The sequence below is a fragment of the Sciurus carolinensis genome, chromosome 1 (genome assembly GCF_902686445.1).
Source record: "Sciurus carolinensis chromosome 1, mSciCar1.2, whole genome shotgun sequence".
NCBI lineage: Eukaryota > Metazoa > Chordata > Mammalia > Rodentia > Sciuridae > Sciurus > Sciurus carolinensis.
In genome coordinates, this window is record NC_062213.1 from 111,101,685 (window position 1) to 111,128,735 (window position 27,051).

At 54.6% G+C, this 27,051-nt stretch overlaps 2 protein-coding genes across 8 annotated transcripts; both read right to left on the reverse strand.

Moving 5' to 3' along the window:
- Positions 1-3,297: 3,297 nt before the first annotated feature.
- Positions 3,298-26,847, reverse strand: Kcnc4 (potassium voltage-gated channel subfamily C member 4). 7 transcript variants are annotated; one of them, XM_047520372.1, is made up of 4 exons: positions 24,737-26,847; positions 13,591-14,527; positions 11,270-11,473; positions 3,298-4,403 (listed from the first exon to the last, which is right to left on the reverse strand). In XM_047520372.1, exons 1-4 carry the CDS (start codon positions 25,412-25,414, stop codon positions 4,342-4,344), a joined length of 1,881 nt encoding a protein of 626 aa, XP_047376328.1. In that variant the 5' UTR covers positions 25,415-26,847; the 3' UTR covers positions 3,298-4,341. The 7 variants fall into 7 exon arrangements, with proteins under 7 accessions (XP_047376328.1, XP_047376337.1, XP_047376300.1 ...); XM_047520381.1 differs by having other exon boundaries at positions 3,298-4,463; XM_047520344.1 differs by having other exon boundaries at positions 11,270-11,515.
- Positions 25,793-26,461, reverse strand: LOC124991066 (putative HTLV-1-related endogenous sequence). The gene is made up of 2 exons (XM_047561807.1): positions 26,110-26,461; positions 25,793-25,998 (listed from the first exon to the last, which is right to left on the reverse strand). Exons 1-2 carry the CDS (start codon positions 26,459-26,461, stop codon positions 25,793-25,795), a joined length of 558 nt encoding a protein of 185 aa, XP_047417763.1.
- Positions 26,848-27,051: the final 204 nt, after the last annotated feature.

Below are 27,051 nucleotides of genomic sequence, written 5' to 3' on the forward strand. Positions count from 1 at the left end.
CAGCCCAAGCCCAGGTGTCCACCCCGCCACTGCAGGCAAGATGAGCCAGATATTCCTTTGCCCTGCCCTATATCCATGATGGGTGGGGAAGAAGCAGAGCCAGCCTTGCTGGGAATTCTCTGGAGTTAAGGAATCGGAAGGAAATCACACTGGGAAAGGAGCTGATCTGAGTCCTGCTTAGAAGCCCTGGTTCTGGACAGAATTAGCTGCACAGCCCCAGGTGAGTCAGTCTTCCAAATGGAGGAGGTCTTCTAACCACCTTCCACACCGAGCAATTGTTCTTCTTGTGCACCCCTGGCACAGCACGTTACTGTCCAGTGTCTCTCTAAACATGTCCAGGGACTGGAGCTTCCCTCAGCTCCAAGGTGGTCCAGTCCTCCTTGGTGATTTTTCTAGAAAGAGTCTCTTTTTGGAAAGGCCTGGAGGACCCACACCAGATGTTCATGGTGCCACCTCCAGAGGGAGGAGGTGGATGGAGGCTTCCCTACTGATTATAAGACGCTTTCCAACACCTTGTATTAAATTTCTACTAGCAAACAAAACAACAAAAATGCCTTCCTAACATTTCCAGGTATCATTGGAACCCCCTTCCCCTCAGCATCCTTCAAATACCTGAAGGTAGCGATCAGGTTTCCATTGAGTCTTCTCCAAGTTAGATGTTCCTCATGTAACTTGGTTTCCAGACCAGACTCTCCCAGGCACCTCTTCTGTGTGCCAGGGAATAAAACTCCAGGGCATTGCACAGGAAAGGGACCACTCTCTGAGCTGGAGGTTACCACTGGCTAGTTAATGAAGTCTGAGAAGGCATCCCTTGCCCCTTTGTGTGTGGACATAGGTGTGTATCGTGGGGTACACACACATAAAAGGAAGAATGAGTTAAATCACTCACTTCCCCAAGTTCTAGTTTTCTTATCTATACAAGGGGAAACAATGCTTTTACTGTAATAATCAACCAAGATTAAGGTAAAGAAAAATTTAACAGCACAAATTTCCACAGCAGGGGCTATGCCTCCCAAGCCCCATTTGGTTTAGACAGGGGCTAGACATTGGGCCAATAGAGTCAGGCTTCATGGCTCGGGACCCCAGCTTTGTCACTTTCAGGCTAAGTGTCTTTGACCTGCAGCTTTCTCCTCTGTGGAACAAAGATAATGATAACACCAATCTTGGAATGCATTTTTATGAGCATTAAATGTATTGCCATGCACTCAATAAATAGCGGCTGTTTGGAATTATCCCTAGGCTTACCCTTTTGCATGGAGATAAGGGCTTCACTGGAACAAGGCTAATTCCTAGTACCTATTTTGAAAAGTGAGGGCATCAAAACAAAATGGTCATATTATTGAACTGAGTTGCTCCATAGCACCCCCAGCCCCCATATTTGTAAGCAGCAAATAGGCGCTAGGGGCTCTGCTGAAGCCTCTGCAGGCACCAGCTTGTTTCATGAGGTAGATCCCACGGCCGCTCCCATTACAAGGATGAGAGGGGAGGTTCAGACAGGTTAAGTGCCATCACAACTAGAAGCGATGGAGCGGGAGCTCAAACCCAAAAGCCCCTCTCAATCACCGCAGTGTCCTGTTATCTTCAGCAGTTCCCCAGTCTGGGCTCACCTCCAGCTCCCAGCTGCCTGAGAGTGGCTTCCTTGACAGCAAGTCCCGCTGTCTCTGTGAGGCCAGGCCTCCTGCTTCTCTCACCCAGCTCTGCCCTCCTGTGCACTCTGCCCCTATCTTCCTCCAGGGCTCTGAGGGCGACACCATGCACCCCGGCTGCATCCTCTTGGGTCCTCTCAGGATCCCCCTGCCATATGGTATCCCTGGGCTGCTTGCTGGGTTCTTGGTCTCTGACCATGAAATGGTTCCACATTGATCTACAAAAACAAAAAAACAGCCATTCTGGATGTGGGCCCTGATGCGTAATATCATTACAGAGCCAGCAGTGCATCCCATCCCATTATCGCCTGGCCAAGCTTCCCTGAGCAAGCCTGGCTGCAAATGACTTTCTTTGAGGGGAGGGGGGCACAGCCCCTATCTGCCCTCCACTGTTGGAGGAGAGATTTTATCTTAAATTGACAACTGGCTGCCTGCCACCGCCCTGCCTCTTCCGTCAGCCCAGGCTCCCAGTTGATTTTCTCTTGACACTTCAGGAAGAGGCTTCTTGCTTCTTCCCTCCCCTCAGCCCTAGGGTCCTCACCTCACTGTTCAGCATTGCCCCGGAGGCCAGCTCTGGGTATGCTCTTGTCCTTCCTTAGTGTGATGGACATGGAGATTTCAGAAATCTACAGAGAAATGCCTGAGAGCTGCAGGCAAAGGGCAAGAAGAGGGCTAACATCTATTGTACGTCTTCTGTATGTTGTACACAGACACAGGCCACCAGGCAGGGCTCTCACACTGCCTCTGAAACAGCTGCTCTTCTTATCCCCTTTCTACAGACAGGGAAACTGAGGCATGGGGAGTTGCCTCCAAGTTATCCAGCTAGTAAGTGGCAGACCAAGACTGAACAGAGGTCCCTATAACTCCATTTATACCTTTAGTGAAAGTAAGGAATAAGACATATAGAATGAACAAAAAAACAAGCATCCAGACCCAGCTACATAATTTGCAGAGCCCAGTGCCAAACCAAACCATAAGATCCCTTGTTCAATAATGACTAATTCTACAATGGTAACTGCTGAGCATTAAACTCAGTGTGGGACCCCTCTCAGTGACTCCAAGGGTTACAGCCTGTGAAGCTGCTGTGTGTGTGCCCCTACGTGAGTGTGCGGGACAGCAGTGAGGGTCCTGGCTCATGTCTGACCATCGCTTATCATTCCCCCATTCTAACCAGGTCCAGGTTGCTCATTCCCTACACCTAGGCAGCCCCTGGTAGTGCCACCCATCCCTTGTTGGCTTCAGTGCATCAACCATCCAGTCATCTCAATGAGTAGTATCCCTAGGGCCTTGGCCCACTTAGAACTGGTGCAATGGCAGGGAGGGGCACAAACAAGCAGGAGCAGAGGGGACCTGCCTAAACAAAGATTTCTTCCATGTGATGGGGGTTCAGGTGGCAGCAGGGGAGATCAGAACACTGCCTGGAAGTCACAAGTCCAGGGTTAGTCCCCTTCATATGGACTTAGGCAGATTTCTTTCCTCTGAGATTTTACCTCTGGCTATAAAACATCAGGGCTGGGTTGCATGGAGGATCCCGGTGGGTAGGAGTATGCTCAGGTGTGTGGCATTCTTTAGGTGTAGTAGATGGGGCCCAGGGAGTCCCCACAGACCCAGAGTCAGAAAGAAGAGGCAGACACTCACACAGAGGAGCAGCAGGACACTCTGATGTCTTTATTGAGGTTCGAGCACAGCGTGACAGTTGAAGGCATGCAGACAGGGCAGCAGGGCCCAGCCTAGGCGTGCCTCAGACACACATGAGGAGACGGCTTGAGAAAAGGACTGACCCACACTGGGGAGGGACAAGGGGGAGGGCTGAGGCCAAGGCTGAAGGGGTCACCTGGCCTCTGCTATTGCACGCATCCTCTGGCCACCGGCCAGGAAGTACAGTATTGCAACTGGTCTCCTCTTGCCCGAGGTGTCCCCTTCTCAGACCCCTGAGCCAGATGGGCAGACAGACCCCTTTCCTGCCCGTCTGCCCAGCAGCATCTTTGAAAACAAATGGATGAAGGAGACAGAACAAATAAATCAAAATGAAAATGACAAAATGCCCCCCTCCATCAAGGACACAGATGGGGTGTTGGAAGGAGTGGAAAAAGCTGCAGAGGAGCCCCTGGAAGTCCCCCCACAACTGAGGTGTGGGGTGGGAGGTAGAACCCCAATCTGGGGTGGGAGTGGGTTAGTGGAACAGTGACCCTGGGGGGGGCAGTCTGACCTTCTACAGACTTCAACAGGCCACCTGCTGACAGGGCAAACACCCCCGGAGAGTATCCTGGGACCACCCAGGTGGATGGGCAGCTCCCAGGTGCACTTTTCCTGGGACATCCCCACAAACAATCAGAAAAAACAAGGAATCTGTGAAGGGGAAGGGGACTGGAAACTTGGGGTGGGGAGAGGGCTCAGGGAGACATAGCCTACAAAGAAGACAGACCACCAATAGCACGTGCACTACACACAAGAGTATAGTATGTATGAATATAGATACTATATGTGCATATATATCTCTTCAATGTACAGTAGAACAGAACATCAGACCCAGATGGCTCTGGGCCCCGAGGGTCACATGGGAGATTTTCCACCAGTCCTGTGCAACAAGGACATCTGAGTCTTTCCCAGTGAAAGATTCGTGCCTGGTTTCCAGAGTTTCCCTAAGCCTCTGGCTTTCTGTCTGTCTGCCTGTCTCTCTCACGTTGGTGCCGCTTTAAGAGAGGGTGAGGACTTCAGCCTGGGCATAGTTGGACGAGAGGGCGTCTTGGCAGGTCTCTGTTTAAAGAGCACAGGTGTGAGACACTGGGACGCACGCTTTCGGTTCAACATTGCCTTCTGAGGGCAAGGAGTTCAGCAAAAGAAAGGGAGAAACAAAGAGTGACAAGTTAGAAGGAAGCCAGCAGCTGACCCACAGGCTGTGGGTTAAGGAGCAGGCCAGAAGCAGAGCTGGAAGGCATAGGGAACCCAGGGCCAAGAGACCAGAAAGCACAGGGATGGGTTAGGGAATAAAGTGAGTCCTTCATCGTCCCTCTGGAACAAGGGGTTACAGTGCATATCCACATCTGCTCCGGTAACCTAGCTCTAGAAACTATTAGCCTCTCAGGTCTTCAGAACTGCAATGTGGTGCAAGGACCATAACTCTATAGCCTAGTTGAAAGGCAGTGTGGAAGATTCCTCACATAGCCTGTGGCTCATGGGACCCAATTATCACCAGCCCGTAAGCTTTCCCCCAAATAGCTGCACTGCCCTCACCACCCTGGACTATTCCATTGTCCCAAGGAGCTGGTAAGGCACTAGAGTATGGAGCCACATCATACCCAGCTCCTGTCCTCAACATGGGAGGACGAGTCTCTGCAGAAGGAGGGCATGCAGCCTCAGGTGGCGGTCAGGGAGGATGAACATGCCTGACTCAGGAGGGAAGATCAGCAAACAGTATTTGAGAGCCAACCCCTCTGAGAGCCCTTAATGGCATCCCATCCTCAGCCTGGGATTTCTGAGGCCTAGGTCTTCCCTTCCCCTGCCTCCTAGTGATAGCACTGGCAGAGCAGCTAGGGGACTGGGCCAACAGTGTGGGTGGGAGTTTCAGCCCCTCCAGGCTGGTGCTGAGACCATTCCTGCAATATTAGGTCTGTGATCCAGGGCAGGGATCAGAGATGGCACCCAGACTTCACAGCTTCTACCCTGGGTTGCCAGGCCACACTGAAGGGCCTCCATTACTTCTCCTGGAAAAGGTGTTCTCATTTTGGAGCGACACCGTTTCCAATTCCTTAAGACTGTGGGCCTCAACTACCTCCCTACACACAGCCTGATGACCCACTAGTTTCTGGGCCTCTGAGTACAATCCTTGAGGAAATCAGAGAACCTAAGGCCTTTCAGAGCCCCATTTCCAAGGGCAAGGAGAGGGTTGTGGTTTTCCCCTGTACTCCTGACACAAATTTGTGCATGTCACAATACCCAGTCACCAATACCCAGTCACGGGTCCCCCTCCCTAAGAGCAGGGGAGTGCCTCTGGGTTACCTAGGCTACTGGATCCTAAGATGCACTGGTGGGAATGCCTAGGATTCCAAGAGGTCTAGGATGGGTGGGCATGGTGTGAGTGAGGCGGGAGTTCTGGCAAAGCTGTGAAGAATCCTTAATGGGGTCCCACCCTCAGCCTGGGATTTCTGAGGGTGCTAGTGAGCAGAACAGCCTTTTCTGGAGAAAGAATGGTCTTGGGTGGCTTCTTCAGTGACTTCCATGGGCTCTCCATCTTCAGGGGCCTCTTCCAGGGAATCTTCTTTTTAAATCTGTCTACATAAGCCACCAGGGGTGGATCAGGGGTTTCAGAGGAGGCCCTTCTCTCTCAGATGCTCCGTGAAGGGCAGCCCTGGTCCAGGGGTGCCTCCTAGAACCCAGGCCCTCCTCCTCCCCTCCAGCCCCTGTCAGACCTGGCTTAGGCTGAATAGTCACCTGCCCATGGTGGCTACTCACAACCACTCCTCTCAGAAGCCTGGGGCTGAGAAGCTGCCTCTAGGGTTAGCAGTAATCATGATACGGACTGGAAGGTGAGGCTAAGAGCTCCTGCCTATGCTGTTCCCTGCCCTATAGGAAGGGGCCAAGTCCCAGTTGTGGGAAAGCTTTCTAAAATGAAAAGAAATGGGTGCAAGTCTAAGGAAAATCAAATTACACTGTCAGATCCTGGGTGGGAGAGAGTCTTCTCCTGAGGAGGGAAGCCCAAGGTCTCGGGTGGGTCTGAGGCCAGTGCAGGAGGAAGCCTCCTGCGAGAGAGCCTGGTGCACTTGGGAGCGCTATAAACACTGCTCTCTTCCTTCTCCCAGGGCCCTGGGAAGGCCCAGAGGTCTCAAGAGGTAGCTGGGGGCAGACACGCACAGAGCTCTCCTGCCAGCTGGGTCCCGTCTCTCCCCTGACAAGCCAGGGAGCCAGGCGGGAAGTGTGAGAGCCCATCCCCCAAGGTACTAGGGGCTCCAGCCTGGCACTGCTGCATCATGTCGCCCAGGGACATCTGTGCCCCCCACAGGGGTGCCGTGAGCATGCCCATCCCCGTAGGAGGAACGAGGGGAGGAGGCGGTGGGTGCCGTGGAAACTTGGGCTCCTGACAACTTGAGGGCTGCCACAGAAATAGCCGCCTCAGTTCCCTGAACCAGAACGGCAAGTCAGAGGAGAAAATAGCTGTGGTGCCCATACTAAACCGGACACCTAGCTCACCATATTCCTGTCAGACCACACCTGAGACCCCTATGCCAGGAGCACTGCGGGGCAGGGCAGGACCCGTCATGAGGAGGCTGAACTTTCCTATTTGGCTGTGAGGGGGAGAGGTACCAGCACCTCCATCCTGCTCCATAGGCTTCCCATCACTTAAAGTCTGCATCACTTAAAGGGGCCTGTCCCCTTCTGAAGGGTGGTCACGTGGATGCCCCTATATGTTCTCTTTTCAAATCTTTTGGGTCACTTCTTTCTGAGAGCAAATGGCAGGCAGGCCCCACAGACCATAGCAAAGCTAGAGTATTCCACTCTACCTTGAATGGACCTTTCTGAAAGGGACATCCCACATCTGCTCAGTCCAGTGAAAGCACTAAGATGGGGATGCTCCTAGCACAGGTTCTGACTATACCTGGAACCCCAGGAAATAATCAGATCTTTTTGTCCAGGCCACATTTCGGGGTAGCCCCAGATTTCTCAGCCTCCTGCCAGGTCCCCAAAAGCTGTCTTGCCAAGCCTATCTTTGCCACCCTGGAGGAACAGATATGGACCTTCCTTAGTCACTCCTCTACAAAGTTGCATAATCTGACTCTAAAAATTGCCAGGCGCACGGCTCTGCTGTCAGGTCTAATTCCCATCAGGTAAAACAGGAAATGGCTCGGCTGAGGCCTTGGTTCCTGGGTCCTGGGCTGAGGAGGGCCGGGCTGGCAGGTGTGGGCCTCCCTGGGAGTGGCAGAAGCAGGTGCGGGTGGGATGGCTTCTGTCTCTTACTTCCCCTCAGCTGTCCCTGTGCAAGGTGTACCCCTGCTCACCCAATGACTCACAAACCTGTTGTGCTCCCAGGCTCGTTAGGTAAATGAACACACTTAATTATAGAAATTAGATGAGTCTCTGGTTCTGGCTGGAATACAGAGCGCAGAGGCTGGGTGGGAGCGGCAGGTGACTCACAGGCAGGGCTGGGAATCTGAGAGAGCAGGAGAGGGAGGAAAAACTGTCGCGGAAGCAGAGGAAGCAGTGTGGAGAGAGATGCTGCAGTACGGGGCGCAGATGGGATGCCGGGTACTGCCGCTGGGTGTCACCTGCTGAATCAGAGGACAGGCTTCCCTGCACCTAGGCACCTGGCCCATGGCTGGTGCCAAGCTTGGGGCTTCGATTAGAGGAACCCCCACCTGCGTCCCAGGCCAGAGGAGAAATGTCAGGTCTCTTCTCCCAGGGCAGCACTGCCTGTGGGCACCGCTCTTCCAAGGAGTCAAACTCCCCTGGTGCCAGCAGAGATGACCCACATGACAGCCTTGTTCCTTGCTGGTCTTGGTGTGGGATGGACAGGCAGACAGACAAGACAGGCTGCTTGGGTACTGGTTAAAGGCCACAAGAAATGGGAAATGCATTTGTGGTGATTAAAAATATTAAGGTAGGCATAGCTCTCTGGCAAGGCTGGCTGGTCCCAGGTCACCTTGTACCACCTTCTGAACCATGGGACACTGAGGCAGAAGCAAGGCCCAGAGACACAGTTCCTGGGTATGCCACTCCAATGGCTCAGAGGAGACCATATGGGGGGCAGGGTAGGAGCTCTGGGAATAACCTCCCTTGCTGTCAGGGAGGTGAACATTCTGGGGAGCTGAATGCTATGCAGGGATATCAGGGACCTGAATCTCCATCCTGATGGCAGTTCCCTCCCATTGCTCCCTAAGGCCCCAGGAGGAACAGGGACACGTGCCTACTCAGGTATGTGTTCCCCTGCCCAAAGCAAGGAAGGCCAAGGGTGTAGCTAAGGGGCCGAGTGGCCGGGTGGGGGGCTGGTGAGGGGGTGGAAGGGGTGGGAGAGCAGGAGCTTTCTCGGAGGGTAGGGCGAGCTGTACCGCGATGCCAGTGGAGACAGCCCCAGACTGGTTCCAGCCGCTCCGGCTATGTTGTTTAGGCTCCGGGACTTTTCGCAGCCTTGGTGAAGAAAAGGTATACGGGTCAGGAGGACAAGGCTCCTCACCAGGGCAGGTCCATGGAATCCATGCTCCAGGGGACCCTGCAGGGCCGGTGGTGGCCCTGGCCTGTAGTGGAGGAGTCTGTCCCTCCTGGGAGAGACTTCTTGACTCTGGTCTTTTGGTCTCCTGGGTTCCTGAGGACAGACTCCAGGGCCCTCACACCCAGCTGACCTTTGTCCTATCCTGTCCCCAGGTAAGTTCCTCAAGAGCTCTTTGATAGCCCAGCTGCACAAAGACCCTACAGCTTCCAGCACCCAACCTAAAAGGGCCCAGTTAGCACCTGTTACCTTCCTCCCAAGAAGCTGATAATCTTTTTTTTTTTCTTTTTTCTGATTCCAGGGATTGAGCCCAGGGATTGAGCCCAGCTCAATCATTAAGCCACATCCCCAGCCCTTTTTTAATATTTTATTTTGAAACAGGGTCTCACTAAGTTGCTTAGGACCTTGCTAAGTTGCTGAGGCTGGTCTTGAACTTGTGACCCCCCTGCCTCAGTCTCCCAAATTGCTGGGATTACAGGCATGCGCCACTATGCCTGGCAGAGCTGACACTGTTGACACACAGGCAGCTACAGGTTAATGTGGGATCTGTACTGGTGGCTGGAGAAAGTGGGGAACCATTCTCTCCTGGTCCTACATGTAGCTGAGTGCAGAAAGGTGTGACATGGGACAGCATGGGGAAGCTGTTGAGTGCACACTGGGAGTCTGGAGATGTTACCTCATGCTTGCTTAGCAGGGCCTGTATCCCAGCAACCCACCTGTTCCCTCTCGAAGGTCACTCTAATTGGCTGAGTTACATGCTTGTTGCCAAGAAGCAGTGTGGAGGCATCTTGAAAATAGAGCAACAGGGCCCCACCGGCACCCCAGAGAGATAGGGTGGTGGGACACAGGCTCCCCAGCCACGTGGATGCGCACGTGACCCCCTTTCATAGATTCAGCTGCTCCCAGGAGCAGGGGCCCTCCCAACTTGCACCCTCACAGCTTCTTCCACACTCTGCTTGCACTGAGCCCCTCACAGCACGGGGAGGGAAGCAGGGGTGCCTGGCACTCAGCATTGTGTGCTCAAGTTCTCCATGGGGGCGGGGTCCCCTCTCCCCCACATTCTAGGTCATCAGCTTAGTAGGCTTGAGACAGAGCAAGACTGTGGGTATGAACCAGGGTGCAGTGGAACCACTGCATGGTTGAGGGAGGAGGCAGGAGAGAAGGGCGTGTCCAAGGCCTGAGGGCACAGCGGGGGTGTACAAGGTCTGCGCACACTTCATCTGCAGTCATTTAATGGGACCTTTGGGCTATCTCCTTCCAGATCAGATTGCTGCTCCTGCTTCTACCAACCAAGACACATGTGCAGCAAAGCTGGACAGACCTCTCAGGGCCAGGGAAGATGCCCTAGGAGCCTGCCTGGTCAGGGCAGCCAGGGGACATCCTTAAGGATCAGAGGCATTGCAGGTCATCCTTGCATCAGCCCCTGCCCCACCTCACCCAACCCAACCCGGACTGAGATTGGGGGATAGTGAGAAGTAGCAGGTGGAAAGTCTGACTGGTGAAGAAATGACGAGGTAATCTGGGAAGAGTTTCGTTTTGGGTGGGAGGAGTCAAGGCCTGTTTTGGAACTAGGCAGGATTTCAGGGAGGTCAGGTCACAGGGGTAGGAAATACAAAAAGTGATCAGAAACTGGGCAGGAAAAGTGTCTCAAGACCCCTGGTTCTCGGCCACCTTTGGCCCTCGCCCATCCCTGATCATCTCTACCCCCATTTTGAGGACAGAAGTCCTAGTTCCATAGCCTTAGGCTGGGGCCTGGTGATGGAATTCTAGCCTTTCCTGACAAGCAAGGAATGGGCTACCTCCCTGAACTCTCCAAATCCTTCAGAGTACTCACAGACCCACTCTCCCTGCCCACCTCACTTTTGAGCACCTCTGGCTCTGCCTTGAAAGGACCATCTCCCCAGGGGGTTTGCAGATTTTGGTCAGCCCGCCTGGGCTGCCCAGCACCACAGTAAAAAATGGGAGGAATAGGGCTCTCTGAAGACCTGGAATCTGACTCTGGAAGGTTGAGGGCATCTCTGGGGACTGCTTGAGCAGAGAAGCCTTAGCTGTGTTCAAGGGAGGCCTAAGGAAAGGCTGGCAGTGACCCTTAGAGCTAGGCCGAAGGCAGTGGCAGGACTCCAAGGCAGAAAAGGTGATAAAAATGAAGGGGCCAGGCTCCTGAGCCTGTGTCCCCTCAACCCTCTAGCACTGCTTGTCCTTGTGGGTATTTTGGCAGTGGAGGGCTCTGTGGACCCTTTTGGGAGGCTGGAGGCCTTTCTAATCCAGAGACAGCATACCCCATTCTAAAAGCGGGGGCGCACCTAAGGCATAGGAGATGGTGGCCACAGGCTCTGAGAAGTGGGGGACCTCAAGCTCTGTGGAGAGGGCTGGGGAGACTCAGCTCTGCGGGGGCTCCCCACCTGCCCAGCCCAGGGAGCCATACCTTTCCGGACACTACCATCGGCACAGGCATAGTCCCCAGCACTGAGCAGGAAGCAGGCAGCTGCCTTCTTGTTTCTGTCCCGTGTGCCAGAGCGTCGCAGGGCCCGGCGCTCCTCGGGCGTGGGGGCAGAGGCCAGGGGCTGGGTGAGGCCGGCGCCTTCCTCATCCGACAGCACTGCGTTGGCATCACCATTCTGCTTCGAGTCTGAAGGCAGCAGACAGAAGGGGCTGCGGCGGCTGCCTGGGCCTTTTTTTGAGTACCAGGGATTGAACCCAGGGGCACTTAACCACTGAGCCACATCCCTGGTCCCTTTTACATTTTATTTAGAGATGGGGTCTCTCTGAGTTGCTGAGGCTGGCTTTGACCTTGAGGTCCTCCTGCCTCAGCCTCGAGAGTCCCTGGGATTATAGGCATGTGCCACTGTGCCCAGCTGCCTGGGCAACCTGTGTCTTCACAGCGCCACCTGTGTCTCAGATTCAGGACACGGGATATCCGGGATGTCCAGGATGTCCTCAACCAGAGAAAGGGACCTAGTATCACTGGGAAGAAGTGTCCCCAGAGCCAGGAAGCAGGCTAAGAGTCAATGCCGTGCTTGATCTGCACGATTCTCCCCCAGCCTCAGACTGGAGGCCTCCCTCAGGGTGAAGCAGAGCGGATGCCCCACAGCAGGCCCCCCAAGTGGTGCCCACCACTCCCAGTGGTGTTCACGGCTCTCTCCCTGCACCACCTAAGGCAGCTATTCTTGCCCACCATGCACCTATGCTGAAAGTGCCCAAAGGACCTGGAGCTCCCTACCTGCAGGGCTCCCATGTCTGGGAAGACACTGTGCAGAAGAGACTTCAGTTCAGCTCTGTGGCTGAGGTTTTTAGCCCCAAGTCCTTGCCTTGGGCAGGGAGCAGCACAGGTGCGTTGGGCTCTTGGATACAGAGAAGAGGGGTCCACTTGGTCTGAAGACCGTGGCCTGGGCCTTGGCCAAGGAAGTCATTGATGCAGCTGAGCGTCATGGCAGCTAAGGGCGTGGTTGACTGGGTCTTAGTGACGTGCAACTGAGGAGCCCCCTCAGGACCTGCATTTTATGTGAGGATGGGCCCTGAGTTCTGCATGGGCCTTGGAGTAGAGCCAACATCCCTGGGAGACTTAACATTCAGGGATCAGGAAGGGGGTACCATGCTGGTGGGGGAAAAGAGGAGCCTGGTGGGTACTGTTCTATCAGGGTTGTCCATCAAGGAAGACCCAAGTCCAAGATGACTCTAGGGAGTGAGTGGCCCCAGGGTGTGTGATGGGCACATGCCAAAAGGCCACAGGTGATTGTCCCCACTCAGGTACCTCCATGGAGGATGAATCTCACTTTGTCCCAGAGTTTAGCCAGGAGCTGCTAACTCGGTCTCTGGCCCAAATCAGTCCCTGGGGTTCCAGCATCCAACAGCCCCCCACACTAGGCATCCCACATCTTCCCCTGACTATCAGGTGCCAATGTCCTGGCAGCCTAAATCCATGTTGCTGGAGATGGAGATGCTTTCCCATCCTGGTCTGACCCAGATGGAGGTGAGCTTTGTTGCGCTGGCCTTTTCAATCCTTGAAGGACAGAACACAGAGACCCAGGCCTTCCCCTTCCACAATGCAGATACCAGTTTGTTCCACCTTTATCCCTTTCCCAATACTGCCTGGTTCTCTCCCTCCTCAGTCCCTTTCCATCCCATATTCAACCCTGAGCCCGGGACTCAATCTAGCTTATGCTGAACAGAAGGCAGCCTCCCACTGCTGTTACGTTATCGCATTTATTAGGACAAGAGACACCAGACTTGAATGTTGGAAAGAAGTGATTCATGTGTTGATGCACCTTGGAAGAACAGCTGTCTGCTCTCTGGCTAATAATGACAGCTCCTGACATTAGTAAAAACTTTGAGAAGTTTTAGCTTCTCAAAGTGCTCTAATGTCTATCATTCATTTGGATCTCATCAGGGTCTTGGGGGTGGAATATTGATATATCTCTCCTATTTTATAGGTGAGAAATCTATGCCCAGAGAGGGTATGACACTGGCCTCAATGCACACAGCAAAGCAGCCAAGTAGGGATAAGAAACCAGGGCTTCTAACATACACATCCAAGCACAGCGTATGCTAGGTGGACTACTAACTCCACAGATCCTGATGTTCAGGAAACTCAGGACAACAAGAGGATGAAGCTGGCTTCGATGCTTTTGTCCTCATAAAGGCACATCTTATACTCTCATTAGATCACAGACCCAAATTCCAAGGGGACCTGGGGAACTGCCTCAGCCATGGGGAAAAGAAGGGTCCTCCTTCCCAGTCCCTACTCACCTGCCCGTTTCCTCTCCACCATACCCTCTTCCCGGGCAGGGGGGCTGGTATCACTGTAGGTGCTGTCCCTGGGCGAGGTCTCCTCCGACTTACAGTAAATGGGTGACTCAAGCTGGGGTGGCCGTGGCACATGCTTCTTCCGTTTCTTGGGCAGCTTCTGCTTGGCCATAGCCAGGGAGTAGTACATGCCGAAGTTGTTGACAATGACAGGCACGGGCATGGCAATGGTGAGCACCCCAGCCAGCGCACAGAGCGCCCCCACCAGCATGCCGGACCACGTCTTGGGGTACATGTCCCCGTAGCCCAGCGTCGTCATGGTGACCACGGCCCACCAGAAGCCGATGGGGATATTCTTGAAGTCGGTGTGGTCATTGCCCCGTGGGTCGGAGGGCCTGGCACCAATGCGCTCTGCGTAGTAGATCATGGTGGCAAAGATGAGCACGCCCAGGGCCAGGAAGATGATGAGCAGCAGGAACTCGTTGGTGCTGGCACGGAGGGTGTGGCCCAGCACGCGCAGCCCCACGAAGTGGCGCGTGAGCTTGAAGATCCGCAGGATGCGCACGAAGCGCACCACACGCAAGAAACCCAGCACGTCGCGGGCTGCCTTAGACGACAGGCCGCTCAATCCCACCTCCAGGTAGAAGGGCAGGATGGCCACAAAGTCAATGATGTTCAGCAGGTTTTTGACGAAGTCCAGCGTGTCAGGGCAGCACACGATGCGCACCAGGAACTCCAGTGTGAACCACAGGACACACACGCCCTCGATGTAGGTGAGGATGGGCTCCGTCTCCACCTCCCGCCGGAAGCGCACACTGGTGATGTTCCCCACCCGGTGGATCTCCGTCACGTTGCGGTCGATGTTGAAGGCCTCGTGAGTCTCCAGGCAGAAGGTGGTGATGGAGACCAGGATGAAGAAGAGGGAGGCAAAGGCCACCACCTGTGGGCAGGGGAGGAGAGTCGGGAGCTGCTGTCAAGGCAGGGATGGTGTGGCCCCACTGGGGATAGGAACCTATGCTTGTGGAGGGTTGGCACCCAGGGCACTGGGCAGGGTGCTAAAGGAGAGGAGGCATTCAGGCAGAGTCAGAGGCTGGAATTCTGTCCTCAGAGGGTCTCAGCTTCCTCATCTGTCAATGTGCCCAGCAGACAGAGGTTGCTGTCTGGAAGCAGCGGGTCATGGAAATGCAGCTGCTTGGCCCTGCCCAGGACAACTCTGTCCACTTTAAGGCTCTTTAAACTGTAATGGGTATCCAGATGAGCTGCAAATCCCATCTCAATATGATTCTGCCTTAGGAAGCTTAAGAACAAACCTGCAATTCTGCCTTTTTCACAAGCACTCAGGTGAGGCTGCAGCTAGAGTAACCAGGGCAGTGGTCCTAGAAGTGAGCTCCTGGACCAGAAGCAAGAGGTCCCTGGGAACTGGTTAGAATGTAAATTGCAGGCCCCACCCAAATCTACTGAGCAAGAAGTGCCAGGGGTCCAGGGCCTGGCAATCTATTTTAGTAAAGCTTCCCAGGAACCCTGATGCACATGCAGGTTTGAGGCACACTGCTTTAAGGCAGGGCCCAAGGAATGACCCTAGGCCTCCTTCTGCCAGCAGAGCCAACAGCCCCAGCCATGAGGCATCTTAAGCCACAGTCTTAGTCCCTCTTTCCAGCCTCAAGGGTGTCTAGGTGACTTCACAGATACTGAGGAAGTCCCAGAAGGAAGACAACATGCACTGTGGCAGGAGACACAATGGTCCACCCAGAATCACCCCTTCCCGCAAACTGACATTTTCTAGGACACTGAGTCCTAAAGAAGCATGAACTGCACCCCCAGGATGAGGGTGGCAGCGGCTGATCCTGACAACTGCTGGGATCTCAGCTAGAATGGTGACAGCAATACTCAGCAGAGCAACGGCTGGGCTTAAGCGTCCAATCATTATGAATGGAGATGAAATGCACGTGTAATAACACCAATTACGGAGCCGTCATCTGTTATTCATGCCATGCCATTTAGCATTGTCAGGAGCCCGTTGCTGGGGTCTGGTCTTCAGGCCCTGCCACTGCCTGTGCTGCTTGGTGTGTGAAGCTGGGCTTCCTCTCTGAGCAGAGGGCTGAGCCTACACAGGGGGTGAGGGAGGTCTGCGTCCCCAGGACCATTTGGCAAGCCCATGCCTGCCCTCCCAATCAATCTCCACCTGCCATGGCCTTCACTGTTGAAGGAGGATGCAGACCTACCCCAGAGGGATTTTCATCTGGGAACTTTGCAGTGGAAGTGGGAGTGGTACACCCTTTTCTTAAGACCACAAAACACCACTGCAGAACACAGGGAGATCCAGGAAAAGGAGGTAAGAAGTCACACCCTGAGGGAGTCAAAGTCTGAGGGAACTTTGGACATAGACATTCATCTGCTCCTTATTCTGTCAGGAGTTCTGTATGGGTCACCACCTTCAATACTCCCAGTGATGTGGGAGACAGGCGTCAACCATTTTATGCAGGAGGAACTAAGGATCAGAGAGGTTACATACTTGTCTCAGGTTACACAGCCCAGAAGAGGTAGAAGCCAGATGTGAAATGTAAACGGTTTCACTTTAGTCTATCTTCCCTTCATAGCGCACTACCTTCACTGAGCAGGGTCTGTTCTCTCATGCTAGCTATTTCATATCCTTGGGGATGTGTACCTTGGACTTAGATCCTCTATCACATGCTATGATGTACCTCATTTACGCCTGAGCTTGGATCAGGAACAGCATAAAAGGAGAAGTCTGGAGAGGGGAGTGGGGCAGACATACCTTCTCTACTTTTTAACTTTGTCTGGAGTGTCTTCTGTCTGCTTCTCCCTGGGAAGGTACACTTCAACTGTCTTTGTTGGCCTCATTTTTTCCCCCTGACGAATGGGCTGCCAAGACAATGCAGGCTGATGGACCCAGGAAAATGGCTCCAGACCATGGCCTCTGCATGCCATCAGAGATGCACTGGTGGAAGCACCTGCTGGTGGCCCTGGCAGTGTTGGGCATCCAGGGTCATGGCTTTATCCCTTGTCCTGAGAAACAGAACGCATGGGGACAGCACATCCCAGTTCTGAAGCATAGGATACGGGCCCTCTGTCTCAGAGGGAAAGTTAGCCACCTGGGAGTCCAAGTGTAGGTTAATTAGTGATTTGGAAAAACAAGCTCAGGAAGAGCTGCCAAGGGGCGGAGCACAGGGAACAGAGATGGAGGGAGGATGGTGCGGCCACTGCTGCTCCCTCACCCACAAGGCCAAGGAGCCTTGCCCCACTGCCCTCTGCTGCCTCAGGCTCCTGCAGAGGCGTGGGAATCCTTCAAGCCCAGTAGGTACAGCCGCCCTCCGGGTCAGGGAGCAACCCCTACTCCTGCTATCTGCACTCACACTTTAGCTCCTTTTTTTTTTTGGTAGCAGAGGTTGAACCCAAGGGTGCTTAACCACTGAGCCACATCCCAGACCTTTTTATATTTTGAGACAGGGTCTCATTAAGTTGCTTAGGGTTTAGGGCCTCACTAAGTTGCTGAGGCTGGCTTTGAACCTGTGATCCTCAGCTTCCCAAGCTGCTGGGATCACAGGGGTTCGCCACCACGCCCAGCTTGCTCTTATTTTTACATGAAGGACCGTCCCCCATATTACTCTAAGGTTACAGTTCCCCTTCAGGACCCATGTTATTCTTTTCTCCCTTAAGCTACTCCCTGCGCTCAATTATTTCCTAAGCAGTTGACTTGCTTCTAACTGGTGCTTTTGGCCAGGTCTCCCCCAGGGGGCAGGGATACTGCTTTCTTTCCCCACATTCTCTTGTGTGGGGGCTGCCCAGGACAAACGGTGTCCTACAGGAGGTGGCTGCTGCACCACCAGTCTGCAAGGGGTCAGGGCCTCATGCCATGGGGCCATCCAGCAGAGCTGACAGTTGCATCTGGGCCTGCCTTCCAACAGCCCTTGTGTTGCCAGACTGAGAACAAAGGAGAGGGAGAGAGTCCTGGGTTAGACACTGCCTCTGGGGGTCAAATTACCTGGGTTCCTCAGCCTGGCCTTGTCCCTCAAACAGGCAAATCGTGCCCTCTAGGCTGCTTCTTCCATGTAAGACAGGGATAGAACTAGTACCCAGCTCCTAGAGCCACTGCAGGATTAACTGAGCTTCACACTGAGGAGGTGCTCAATAAAATGGCGACAGAGCTGAGGTGTGAGTGCCCCAGAAGACCTCTGCATGCAGCTTCTGATGGCAAGCTGGATCTGGAGTCAATATATCACAGAATCCTGGTTTTTTAGAAATGAAAGGTACTCGAAAGACGAAGAAACAGAACTGGGTGTGGTAGTGCACACCTGTAATCCCAGAGATTCAAGAAGCTGAGGCAAGAGGACTCCAAGTTCAAGGTCAAACTCAGTTATTTAATGAGACCCTGTGTCAAAATTAAAAATGACAGGGACTGAGATGTATCTCAGTGATACAGCACCCCTGCGCAGATTCAATTCCCAGTATCACAAAAAGGGGCGGGGAAGGAAAGAAAAAAAGAAACTCAGACCCAGGAGAAAGGATTTGCCCAGGTTTCTATAGCTGATGCTCTTTCCACAGGCTACAGATTCTGCTAGAAATCAAAACTGCCCAAGCACAAAACTGCTGGTGTGAACTGGGTTTGCCAGTAGCAGCTCCTTTCCTGCCAGTTGGGAGGATGCAGGAGGACCCCCGATCCCCTGGGCCTCCCCAGACACATGCTGGCCACTGTGTCTTAAAGAGCCCCCACTTATCCCCAAAGGCCCAGGTGTTCCAACTAGACAGCTGGCCCGATTACCAGCCTCCTCCACCAACCCCACCCTAAGACTGTCCTTGAGGAAATCTAGGGTCGCACTCTAGGTTCAATTGGGATCTGCTACCATCCTGAGACTTTATGTGAATTTTTTAGCCTCTCTGAGCCTTAGGATCATCATTTATAAATGGAAAACTGAACACTTAGTATGTAGGGATAAAAGCAGGGAACAGTACTTACTATCTGCTGGGAACAGCAGGAAAAAAACCAAACACTCCTACCCCATTAGAATGAAGAGAACTATTTACAAATAAACAAGTAAAAATACAGAGCATATCAGATGGTTTAAGTGTTACAGACAAAAACAGAGAGAAAAAGAAGAGAAGGCATATGGCAGGGGAGCTATTTCAAATAGGATGGTCAGGTAAGATCATAATGACAAGGGGACATCTGAAGAGAACCCTGAAGGGACGAGGGAGGGAGTCACAGGAGGAGCCAAACAGCTGCGGAGGCAGAAGGAACAAGGGCAGTGAAAAGGCACTGAGGCCACAGTGTGCCTGGTGTGTTTCCATGGGTGAGAGTAGGACACACCTTATATGGTCATTTGAGAATTAAAAGAAACCATTCTTGTACAATCAGCACAGAGACTGCAGTGTCTCAGGAATCTGGCACAGACTAGCTGAGGGGAGAGGTGAGAGACACCAATCACTGGGAAACAAATACAATCACTGGGGGCAGAGAAGGGGAGCCCAAGGAAGGAGGGCCAGGGAGACAGATGGACAGATAAACAGAAGAAGACTCATGCCCAAAAACCTATATTAAGGATGAAGTGTAGGAGAAGGGAAAATTGAGAACAGAGCCAAAGACACTTGCAGAGGAAGATCTGGAGGGTAGGGGGTGGCGCTGAGTCTCCTGGGGAAGTCAGATCCTAGTGCCCAGGCTAGGAGTGGGGTGCCCTGGGGGCTACAGAGCAAGAAATTAAGGAGGTCTGCTAAGGATGGCATCTGAATTGTACTGAGCTCGTGGTTGAGGACCTGCAGCGAGGCCCAGTTCTCAGCTGAGGGGAGCTCCCCTGGGGGCTCCCCTAGGGGCAGATTTGGCTCTGGCCCCAGCCCCACTCAGCCTGAGCCAGGACACTCTGGTTCCAGTGTCTAGAGCCTACCTCTACCTCTGCTTGCCTTCTGCTGCCTGCGCTGGGTGCCACAGGGGCACCTGAGCCGATGAGTCCCACTCCAAAGCAGGACCACTGTCTGAGAACTCCACTCCAGTCCCTGGCACTCCTGATTACTGCCCATCCGCGTCCCATGCAGTCCTCCCTCTGCTTGGGCTGGTCTCCTGGCCAAGAAATGCCCCTTCCCTAACTCTGCATGGTTTAGCACTACCCACTCTGAAATTTTATTTATTTATATATTTATTTATAACCTGTCTTCTAAAAATTACTTAAGGGAGCTCTGTCAACCCGCTTCCCTTCTCCTTCCTCGCCATGTAGAGGGAGGACCGCTGGGTCCCTCCTCTCACCTCCTACTGGACTTTATTTTTTATGACTATTGTGCCACCTCTCATGATCCATCTAGTGTTATTGTTGCCATTTCTCACCACCTGTTTCCCCTCCACTACCACCTACTCCCCCTGACCTGGCTTTCCTCAGGAGTACAGACCACCTCTGACTCATCTGCTTCTAAAACCCAGCATGGTGTCCACCACATAGTAAGCACTCAGTGTCATCTGATGACCGGGGCCAAGGAGACTGCTGCTCCCTCTCCCAATCCTGGGGAGCCTGTTAGAAGAAGGGATCACCAGCAAAAGTGTGACCAGGAATACCCTCCAGGCACCAGGGCCCTAGGCCCACCGCCCTGGTTGCCTACCCCATGGCCTGAAGAAAACCCCAGCAGGGTCATGGCACATTGACTGTGCCCTGGAAACAAAGCTGGCATGAGCGCTCTGGTGCCCAGCACCCCACTGACAACGACCCTGAGGTGAAGGATCCAGGGGTCTCCCCGCTCCCAAGGCCTAGCTGCCTGCCTCTGCTTCCGGTTGCTCTTCCCCGAACCCAGCTCTCCAAAATAGCCCAAGTTTATTTTATCCCCCTCCTCCCTTCCACACCCCAGCCCAAACGGTGACAAACAGAAACACCTCATCATCCAAGACAAGATGTTCAGAGGCAAATGTTGGTCTGTTCAGGATGAGGAAGAAAAACACAAAACAAAACCCAAACCAGGAGGAAACAGAGGCTCCCTGCAGCAGGGTCTGCGAGGAGGCTGCGGCCTTTGGCCCAGCCCAAGTTCTGCAGCTCCTCAGAAGGAGGCCAAGGGGCTGGCACCATTTTCCTGGGCTAGGGTTCCTTGTCACTGTAGTCCAGAGGGCACAGGATCAGTGAGTGCTGGCCTTCGCTCAAAGCCAGTTGTGACCACTGAGCAGCAAGTCCCCAGGCAACGCTAGACCAAAGAAGCCAGGGACCTGCAGAAGGGGGTGGATGGGAACCAAGCTCTGCATTTGTTTACTGAAAAGCCCTAGTTTCATTCCTTTGCCTGGACCAGGGGAAACCTAGTGTTTACTCCTAACCAAGACTTACTTCTTTTTTCTTATGAAAGTCCCCAGTAAGAAACTAGAGACCAACAGGGTCAAACTCAAGCAATTCTAGGAGGAGAAAGGAAGGAAGGGAGAAAGGGGAGGATGAAGCTCCCCAGTGAGGCCTACCCCTGAATCCTCCAGAAGCCAGAGATGCTCTCTGGACAAGAGCCATGGGAAACAGTGGCAGGAGCACAGACTTGGACTCTCGACACCAGAATTTGGATCCTTATTCTACCATCAGCTGTGCCACCTTGGGCAAACTACTCTATGCCTCTGTTTCCTTATCTGTACATTGAGTTTAATAATCCCTGCCTCACCTAAGCTGAAGGAACTAGGAGAAGAAAGCATAGGCCAAGCACCTGCCACACATTACAGCCTGAAAAAGAGTCAGTTCTGGCTGCCCTCCAGAGCAGAGGATCCTGTGGATCACCTCTCCCAATCAGAGGGAAAACAACATGGGAAAAATCCATCCAGAAACTGATTTAGTCAAAGAAAACTATACTCCTTAACAGGGCTGACTACTGAGCTAAAACCAGCTCAGTTCCTAAGACTTCAGGAAGGAGGAGGGTGTCCCAGGCTCCCATTCATGGGACTTCTGGACTGCTCTCAGAAAAAGAGAAAGGAGAGAGATTCTTTATCTCTGTGAAGCTACCTTAGGGAGAGCCCTGACTCTGCTCAGGGCAGCAGGCAGTGGGGCAGGTGGGGACAGGACCAGCCTGTGCCTCATGTCTGTCCCCAGTTCAGGACACAGAAACAACCACAGAGGCAATTTCCCATGGTCCAGCTACATTAGGAATGAGCATCCTGGGCTGGGAGCCCCTTCTGAACCGGAGCAGGTCTGTGGGCCAGGCCGGTAGCTAGGCAACAGGCTCTCCTAATCAGCTCAGTTCACTTTCCATTTGTATCTGTTTTGCTTTTGTCATAACACACTACTCAAATGACCAGACTGTTTGGTGTGAAGAAACACCCTGGGTAGAGCACCACTCCTCTGCCCTCATGTGTCCTTCTAGGCCCCAAGCCCACCACCCAAGGTACTGCAGACCCCTTTCAGGGAGGCAGTGGCTGTGGGTGAGGTAAGACATGCACACATACTCAGGAGCACAGGACTGGGATGGGGAGTGTGACTGGTTTACAGTCAATGGAGGGGGACAGTGCAGTCCCGAAATCTCCTGCATGACACTGTGCCCTCAGGCCTACAGGAGCGACAGAGCAAGTGTCTCTTCTGATGTCCCCATCTGCTCCTAGATTTTCCGATGCCATCCACAAGAGATACAGAACCTCAGAACACCCTGCAGGTCAGAGCAAAAAAACTAGGCACCTCTCCCTGCTATAATCAGCCTGGAGCAGTGGGAAGAGACTGCTGTTTCCACAGGAACAGGGGCTTGGAAGTCAGGGAGCTCTGGCTTTGGTTCAAAGTCTGGCCACTATCTAGCTGCATGATCTCAGGCCAGCTGCATACCTGCTCACAGCCTCAAACTGTTAAATGGGGATAATAGCCTTGTTGTAAATTCATTGGGAGGATTAGAGATTAATGTAAAGTGTGTATAGCAAAATATCTGCACAGGGTGCTCAATGAATAGCAGTTATTAATTTTTTAAATTGTATCTTTCCACCTGTGTGTCCAGGAGCAGCTTATGGCTTGCCTTTGCCTGCATTCCTTGGCAACAGGCAAGTCTTCTTTTGGCATGCTTGCCAGTCAGAGCTCCATACAGCTCTTCACATCAGTACTAACAACCCGAAGCCTGGAAACTAAGGGTGGTTTTCTGGCTCTGCTATTACTTAAGTGTCTTTGGCAAGACACATGTTTCTGAATCCTGGTTTCTTCATTGCTTAAATGGGAGAATTAATCCTGCCCTACCCCAAACTTCAGACCTCAGCTGGAATGCCCAAGTTGAAAAGATTCATGCCCAAAGGGCAAAGCATCTCGGATCCCTGGAGGATCCCAAGGAGCACACTAGGCTCTAAGCTTAATTACAGAGGTTCCTGGCTGGGCCATTCTGCAGTAGGTTGAGGAGAAAATAAGCTCATTGATGGTGCATCCACCCCGCAATCCTGGCAAGAAGGACCTGAGCAGGTGAAAAGTCCTCAGAGACACCAGAATGCTCTGAAATAGGGCCTAGCTCTGTTTCTCTTAACCACCTCTTTTCATTCCTCCTCCATGGTTTGTTCCCTTTCCCCATCTCTATCAAGCTAAATCTGCTTTCTCCCTGACCAGCAACTTTGAAAGATCTGAACTATCTGTGCTTGTCACTCTCCCCTTATGCAGAAAGCCAAGAACCAACACTAGCAGGGTCAGTGAACTGCATTAGAAGCCCCTGGAACTCACAAAAGACCCAAGCACCTTCTGAGCTGGCTTCAGAGCTTCAAGGAAAGACACCAAGGCAGCTTGGGGTGGGAAGAGACCTGAAAAAGATTCCTGGCTCTAGTGGCTACCTGTGGCCCCAGTCTGGCATGCCACAGCCCCTGAGACCCTTGCTCCTCCCTTCAGGCAAGGGTTGTATCTGCCCTGATCTGGCATTTATGCCAACCTAGCCCCTCCCTGCAGCCCCATTCCCCAACCCTCTGATCTCCCTTTGGTGGGGAAGTGGAACTTTTCCTTCCATGATTAGGATGAGATGCAGCCCAGGCAGTGCTGAGGGGAGGGCAGGTCCCTGAGACTCATTAGCATGAGTATGCCACAGATACCAACCAGCATTCACAGCAAGCAGTCCCCAGACTCAACAAATCACTCTGCTCTTTCCAGTCTCCCAAATAGACCCCAGCCAGGTTTTAGGCTATGGCCTTGAGATAAGACACCAGTCAGGCAATTTTCTTTTTTAAAGATTCTAAAGTCATCCTTTGGGGTTTTAGCTGCCCAAGCATAACAGAGTGCGTTAAGTATCTCCCTGATCATCCGCTTCCACCTATAAGAGTTAAGGAAAACCAGATTAATTTAGGGAGAGTGATGGGGAGGGACTAGATCTTGCTTAAATCAACCTGTGCTCCCCCTCCCCCTCACACTCCCATTTGGAGCAGTAACCTGAACCAGGGCTTTCTGGGAAGTCACTTTATGCAGCATCAGTAAGAAAAGTAGTGGCAACAAATCTGGCATCATCACCAGGAAGCCTGTGGCTGGTCATTGGCAGTGGGAGCCTGATGGACCTAGAATAGCAAGCCCTTCCGGTCTAACACCCCCTTATCCCAGCTGAGGCCAGGCCAGTTCAGGTATGTAGAAAGCCTTGGGGCACAGCCTGTTCCTGGAAGAACCAAGGCCCCTCACCTGAACTGGAAGCCTGGGTTTGGGTCTCAGCTCTGCCTCTCCGAAGCTGAGCATGCTGGAGCCCATGTCCCTCTCTCTAAAACACATAGCTGCCAACACACAGAGATGTTGGCAGAATTTAAGTGAGGTGACATGGAAGGGAAACATCTAACAAAAAAAAAAAAAAAAAAAATCTAGTTTTCTTCTCTCAGTCCTGCCTCACCCCAGCAGAAGGCAATTCAAGTTCTCCAGGACTGTGGCCCTGTGGAGGAGTGGAGGGTAACTGAAGATGGGGTAGCTTGTGCAAACCAAAGAAGGGATGAAAGAGCTGTGGGCACCCCACTCACTAGGGGGATGCAGCAAAGCAAGGCAGCTGGGATTGGGTCCAAGTAGTAAGTCAAGTGTGTGCAATCTCCTGATGGAGCGTGCAGGAGAGAGGGTGGGAGTGTGTAATTCCCCAGAGGGCCCTGGAGGGAGTTGGGAGGGAGGTGAGAACAGACTGCAGTGGTAAGCTAGTCTTGTTTGGCTCTGCTCTGCCCCTACCCATCACCACCACGCGCCCCTTGCAGACCCGAGAAGGGGAGACCAGGGCTCCTGACACTTACCCTGGCCGCCCGGGAGGAGTAGGGATCCTCAAAGAGTGCCCACATGCGAGGCTGCCAGCCGCGGCAGCCACCAGAACCCGCGCCGGGGCCCGCGCCTCCCTCGTGGGGGCCCAGGCGCTGCAGGGCTAGCTCCCGCTCATCGTCGCCGACCTCGTCGCTGGGCCCCGCTCCGCCGCTACCCCCGTCTGGACTTTCGAAGATGTCGAGCGCCTCCTCGGCGTCGCGATGCTGGCGGTAGGTCATCCAGCAGCAGGGCTCCACATCGGTCTCGTCGATGCCCCAAAAGGTGAGCTCCTCTTCGAAGAGAGGCCCGCACACGTCGGCGGGGCAGTGCAGCTTGCCAGTGCGGTAGTAGTTGAGCACGTAGGCGAAGACGCCGGGGTGCCGATCGAAGAAGAACTCGCAGCCTCCGCCGCCGCTGCTGCCGCTGCTGCCCGCACCGCCGCCATCGGACTCGGGTCGGCCCCCGCCGTCGGGATCAGCCAGCCAGGCAAGGCGGGTGCCTGGCAGAGTGCGCAGGGTGCTGCGGTAGGTCTCATGTCGCGTGCCGCCCACGTTGATGATGATCTTCTCCGACGCCTCGCCCTTGGCCATCTCCTCCTTCAGACATGTTTTGGACGGAGGCTTGTTCCCCGACTTGCGCCCGCGGTAGGAGGAGACACACACCGAGCTGATCATAAGAAGCGCTGCGGGGCTCCGGCTTGGGGCGGCCGCTGCCCTCCAAACACCCTTCCCGAGGAGGCAGCGTCAGACGGGGGAGGGGGAGGAGAAGAGGAGGAGGCAGGAGGCGGTGGCGGCCCCCTCTGCGGCTTGGCCCTGCCCCTGTCTTCCCCGCGGGGCGCGTAGCGGGAGGAGTTGGGTTTCTTGGGCGCACAGGTGGTTGGGGTTTGGGTAGGCAACGCTGGGGCGGGAGGCAAAAGGTGCACAGAGGACTCAATCAAGGGGCCCGGGGAGGTATCGCCAAGCACACGCACGTTCCCCCGCTATGACGGGACACACACACTCCGGCTCCGGCCGGGGACACGCCCCCCCTCACCAGCAAAAGACGAGAAGTGCTCAGTCCCGGCACACTGCGAGGGTCCGGGGCACGCGTGCGCTCACACTCACAAGGGCCAACCTCCGGCTCCCAGACCGCGCGAAGCCCGGGAGCTGCCGGTTTCTCCGTGGCAGCGGCGGCAGTAGCGCAGCAGCAACAAGTCCTTCGAGCGGCTGCCGGGGCCAGGCGGACGTTTTCAGGGCAGCCGGAGCTCGGCGGGCCCAGGCTGCGCGAGGTCAACACGAGGCGGCGGCGGCGGCATGTGGCCTCTTCCCCCCATTCATAAATCCAGCGCTGGGCACGGATGGCGGGAGGGGCTGAGCGGAGCGCAACGGACCGGCGAGTGGGGGCTGCGCAGGGCGAGGCAGCAGCAAGAAAACAAGCGCGCCCGCAGGAGCGAGCCTCGGGTCCTGCATCCGCGGCTGGGAGCTGCGCTGGGCTGGGCGCCGCGCTGCGGGGGCCGCGCCGGGGCGGGGGGGCCTCAGACGGGGCGTCCTGCGCGGCGCCAAGCCTGGGGGGCGGGGCCGCTCCGGATAGCGGGGCTCTAGGTGCTGGCGAAGGAGTCTTCGGGGCGGCGGCCGAGAGGCCAAGGACACCTGCAGGCTTCTGGGGCCGCGCCGAGCGGGAGCCTCAGCGCAGCGCCCCGGCGCCGGGCTCCTGCGATCTAGCGGCGCCGGGAGCCGCGCCATCTACACGTCGGCCCATCTCCGGGCGGGGCGCTGGCCTTGGCTCGCGGCAGGGGGCGGGCGCTAGGTGGCCTCGGGAAGGGCGCGCCTGGGCGCCGGTAGACCGGGACTCAGGGGGCTCTGCCTCTCTCTCCGGCGATGGCAGCGGACGCTGCGCTCCAGTGGCGCCTTTTCCTTCAGGTCCTGCCTGGCCTGGGTGCGCCCTCCTCCGGGAGGGGTGGGCGCGGCGCGGCGCAGGGCCGACTCGGCTCGCTGCAGGGCCGGGGCGGCCAAGCTCAGCCTTCCTCCGCGCAGCCGAGCCCAGCCGAGGCGCGTAACCCCCTCGCCGCCAGTGCCCAGCCCTGCGCGCCGCCCCTGCGCGCCTCCGCCACCATCCCCTCCCTCCGGCGCCTAGGCCCACACTCCGGGCCTCCCCCGAGCCAGCAGCTCCTCCCACTGCAGCCCAGGTGACACCCGAGCGCCCTCCACCCCATAACCTGTAACCTCTGCCGACCTCTTATTACTGAGCCTGTCGCTCCCCTCCGCGCAAGGCTGGTTGCATTGTTGCCTTTTCACTGCGGCTGACTGGAGACTGGAATGGGAGTGAAGAGACG

Excerpts from the sequence above, each read along its gene's own strand:
- Kcnc4 (XM_047520325.1), bottom strand. The coding sequence starts at position 25,414 with ATGATCAGCTCGGTGTGTGTCTCCTCCTACCGCGGGCGCAAGTCGGGG. Across the intron at positions 11,516-13,590 it reads GGTGGAGAGGAAACGGGCAG|GCCCAGGCAGCCGCCGCAGC; the intron begins GTGAGTAGGGAC and ends ACTCAAAAAAAG. Across the intron at positions 8,766-11,269 it reads CGATGGTAGTGTCCGGAAAG|GCTGCGAAAAGTCCCGGAGC; the intron begins GTATGGCTCCCT and ends TTCTTCACCAAG.
- LOC124991066 (XM_047561807.1), bottom strand. The coding sequence starts at position 26,461 with ATGGCGCGGCTCCCGGCGCCGCTAGATCGCAGGAGCCCGGCGCCGGGG. Across the intron at positions 25,999-26,109 it reads TGCGCAGCCCCCACTCGCCG|CCTGGGCCCGCCGAGCTCCG; the intron begins GTCCGTTGCGCT and ends GACCTCGCGCAG.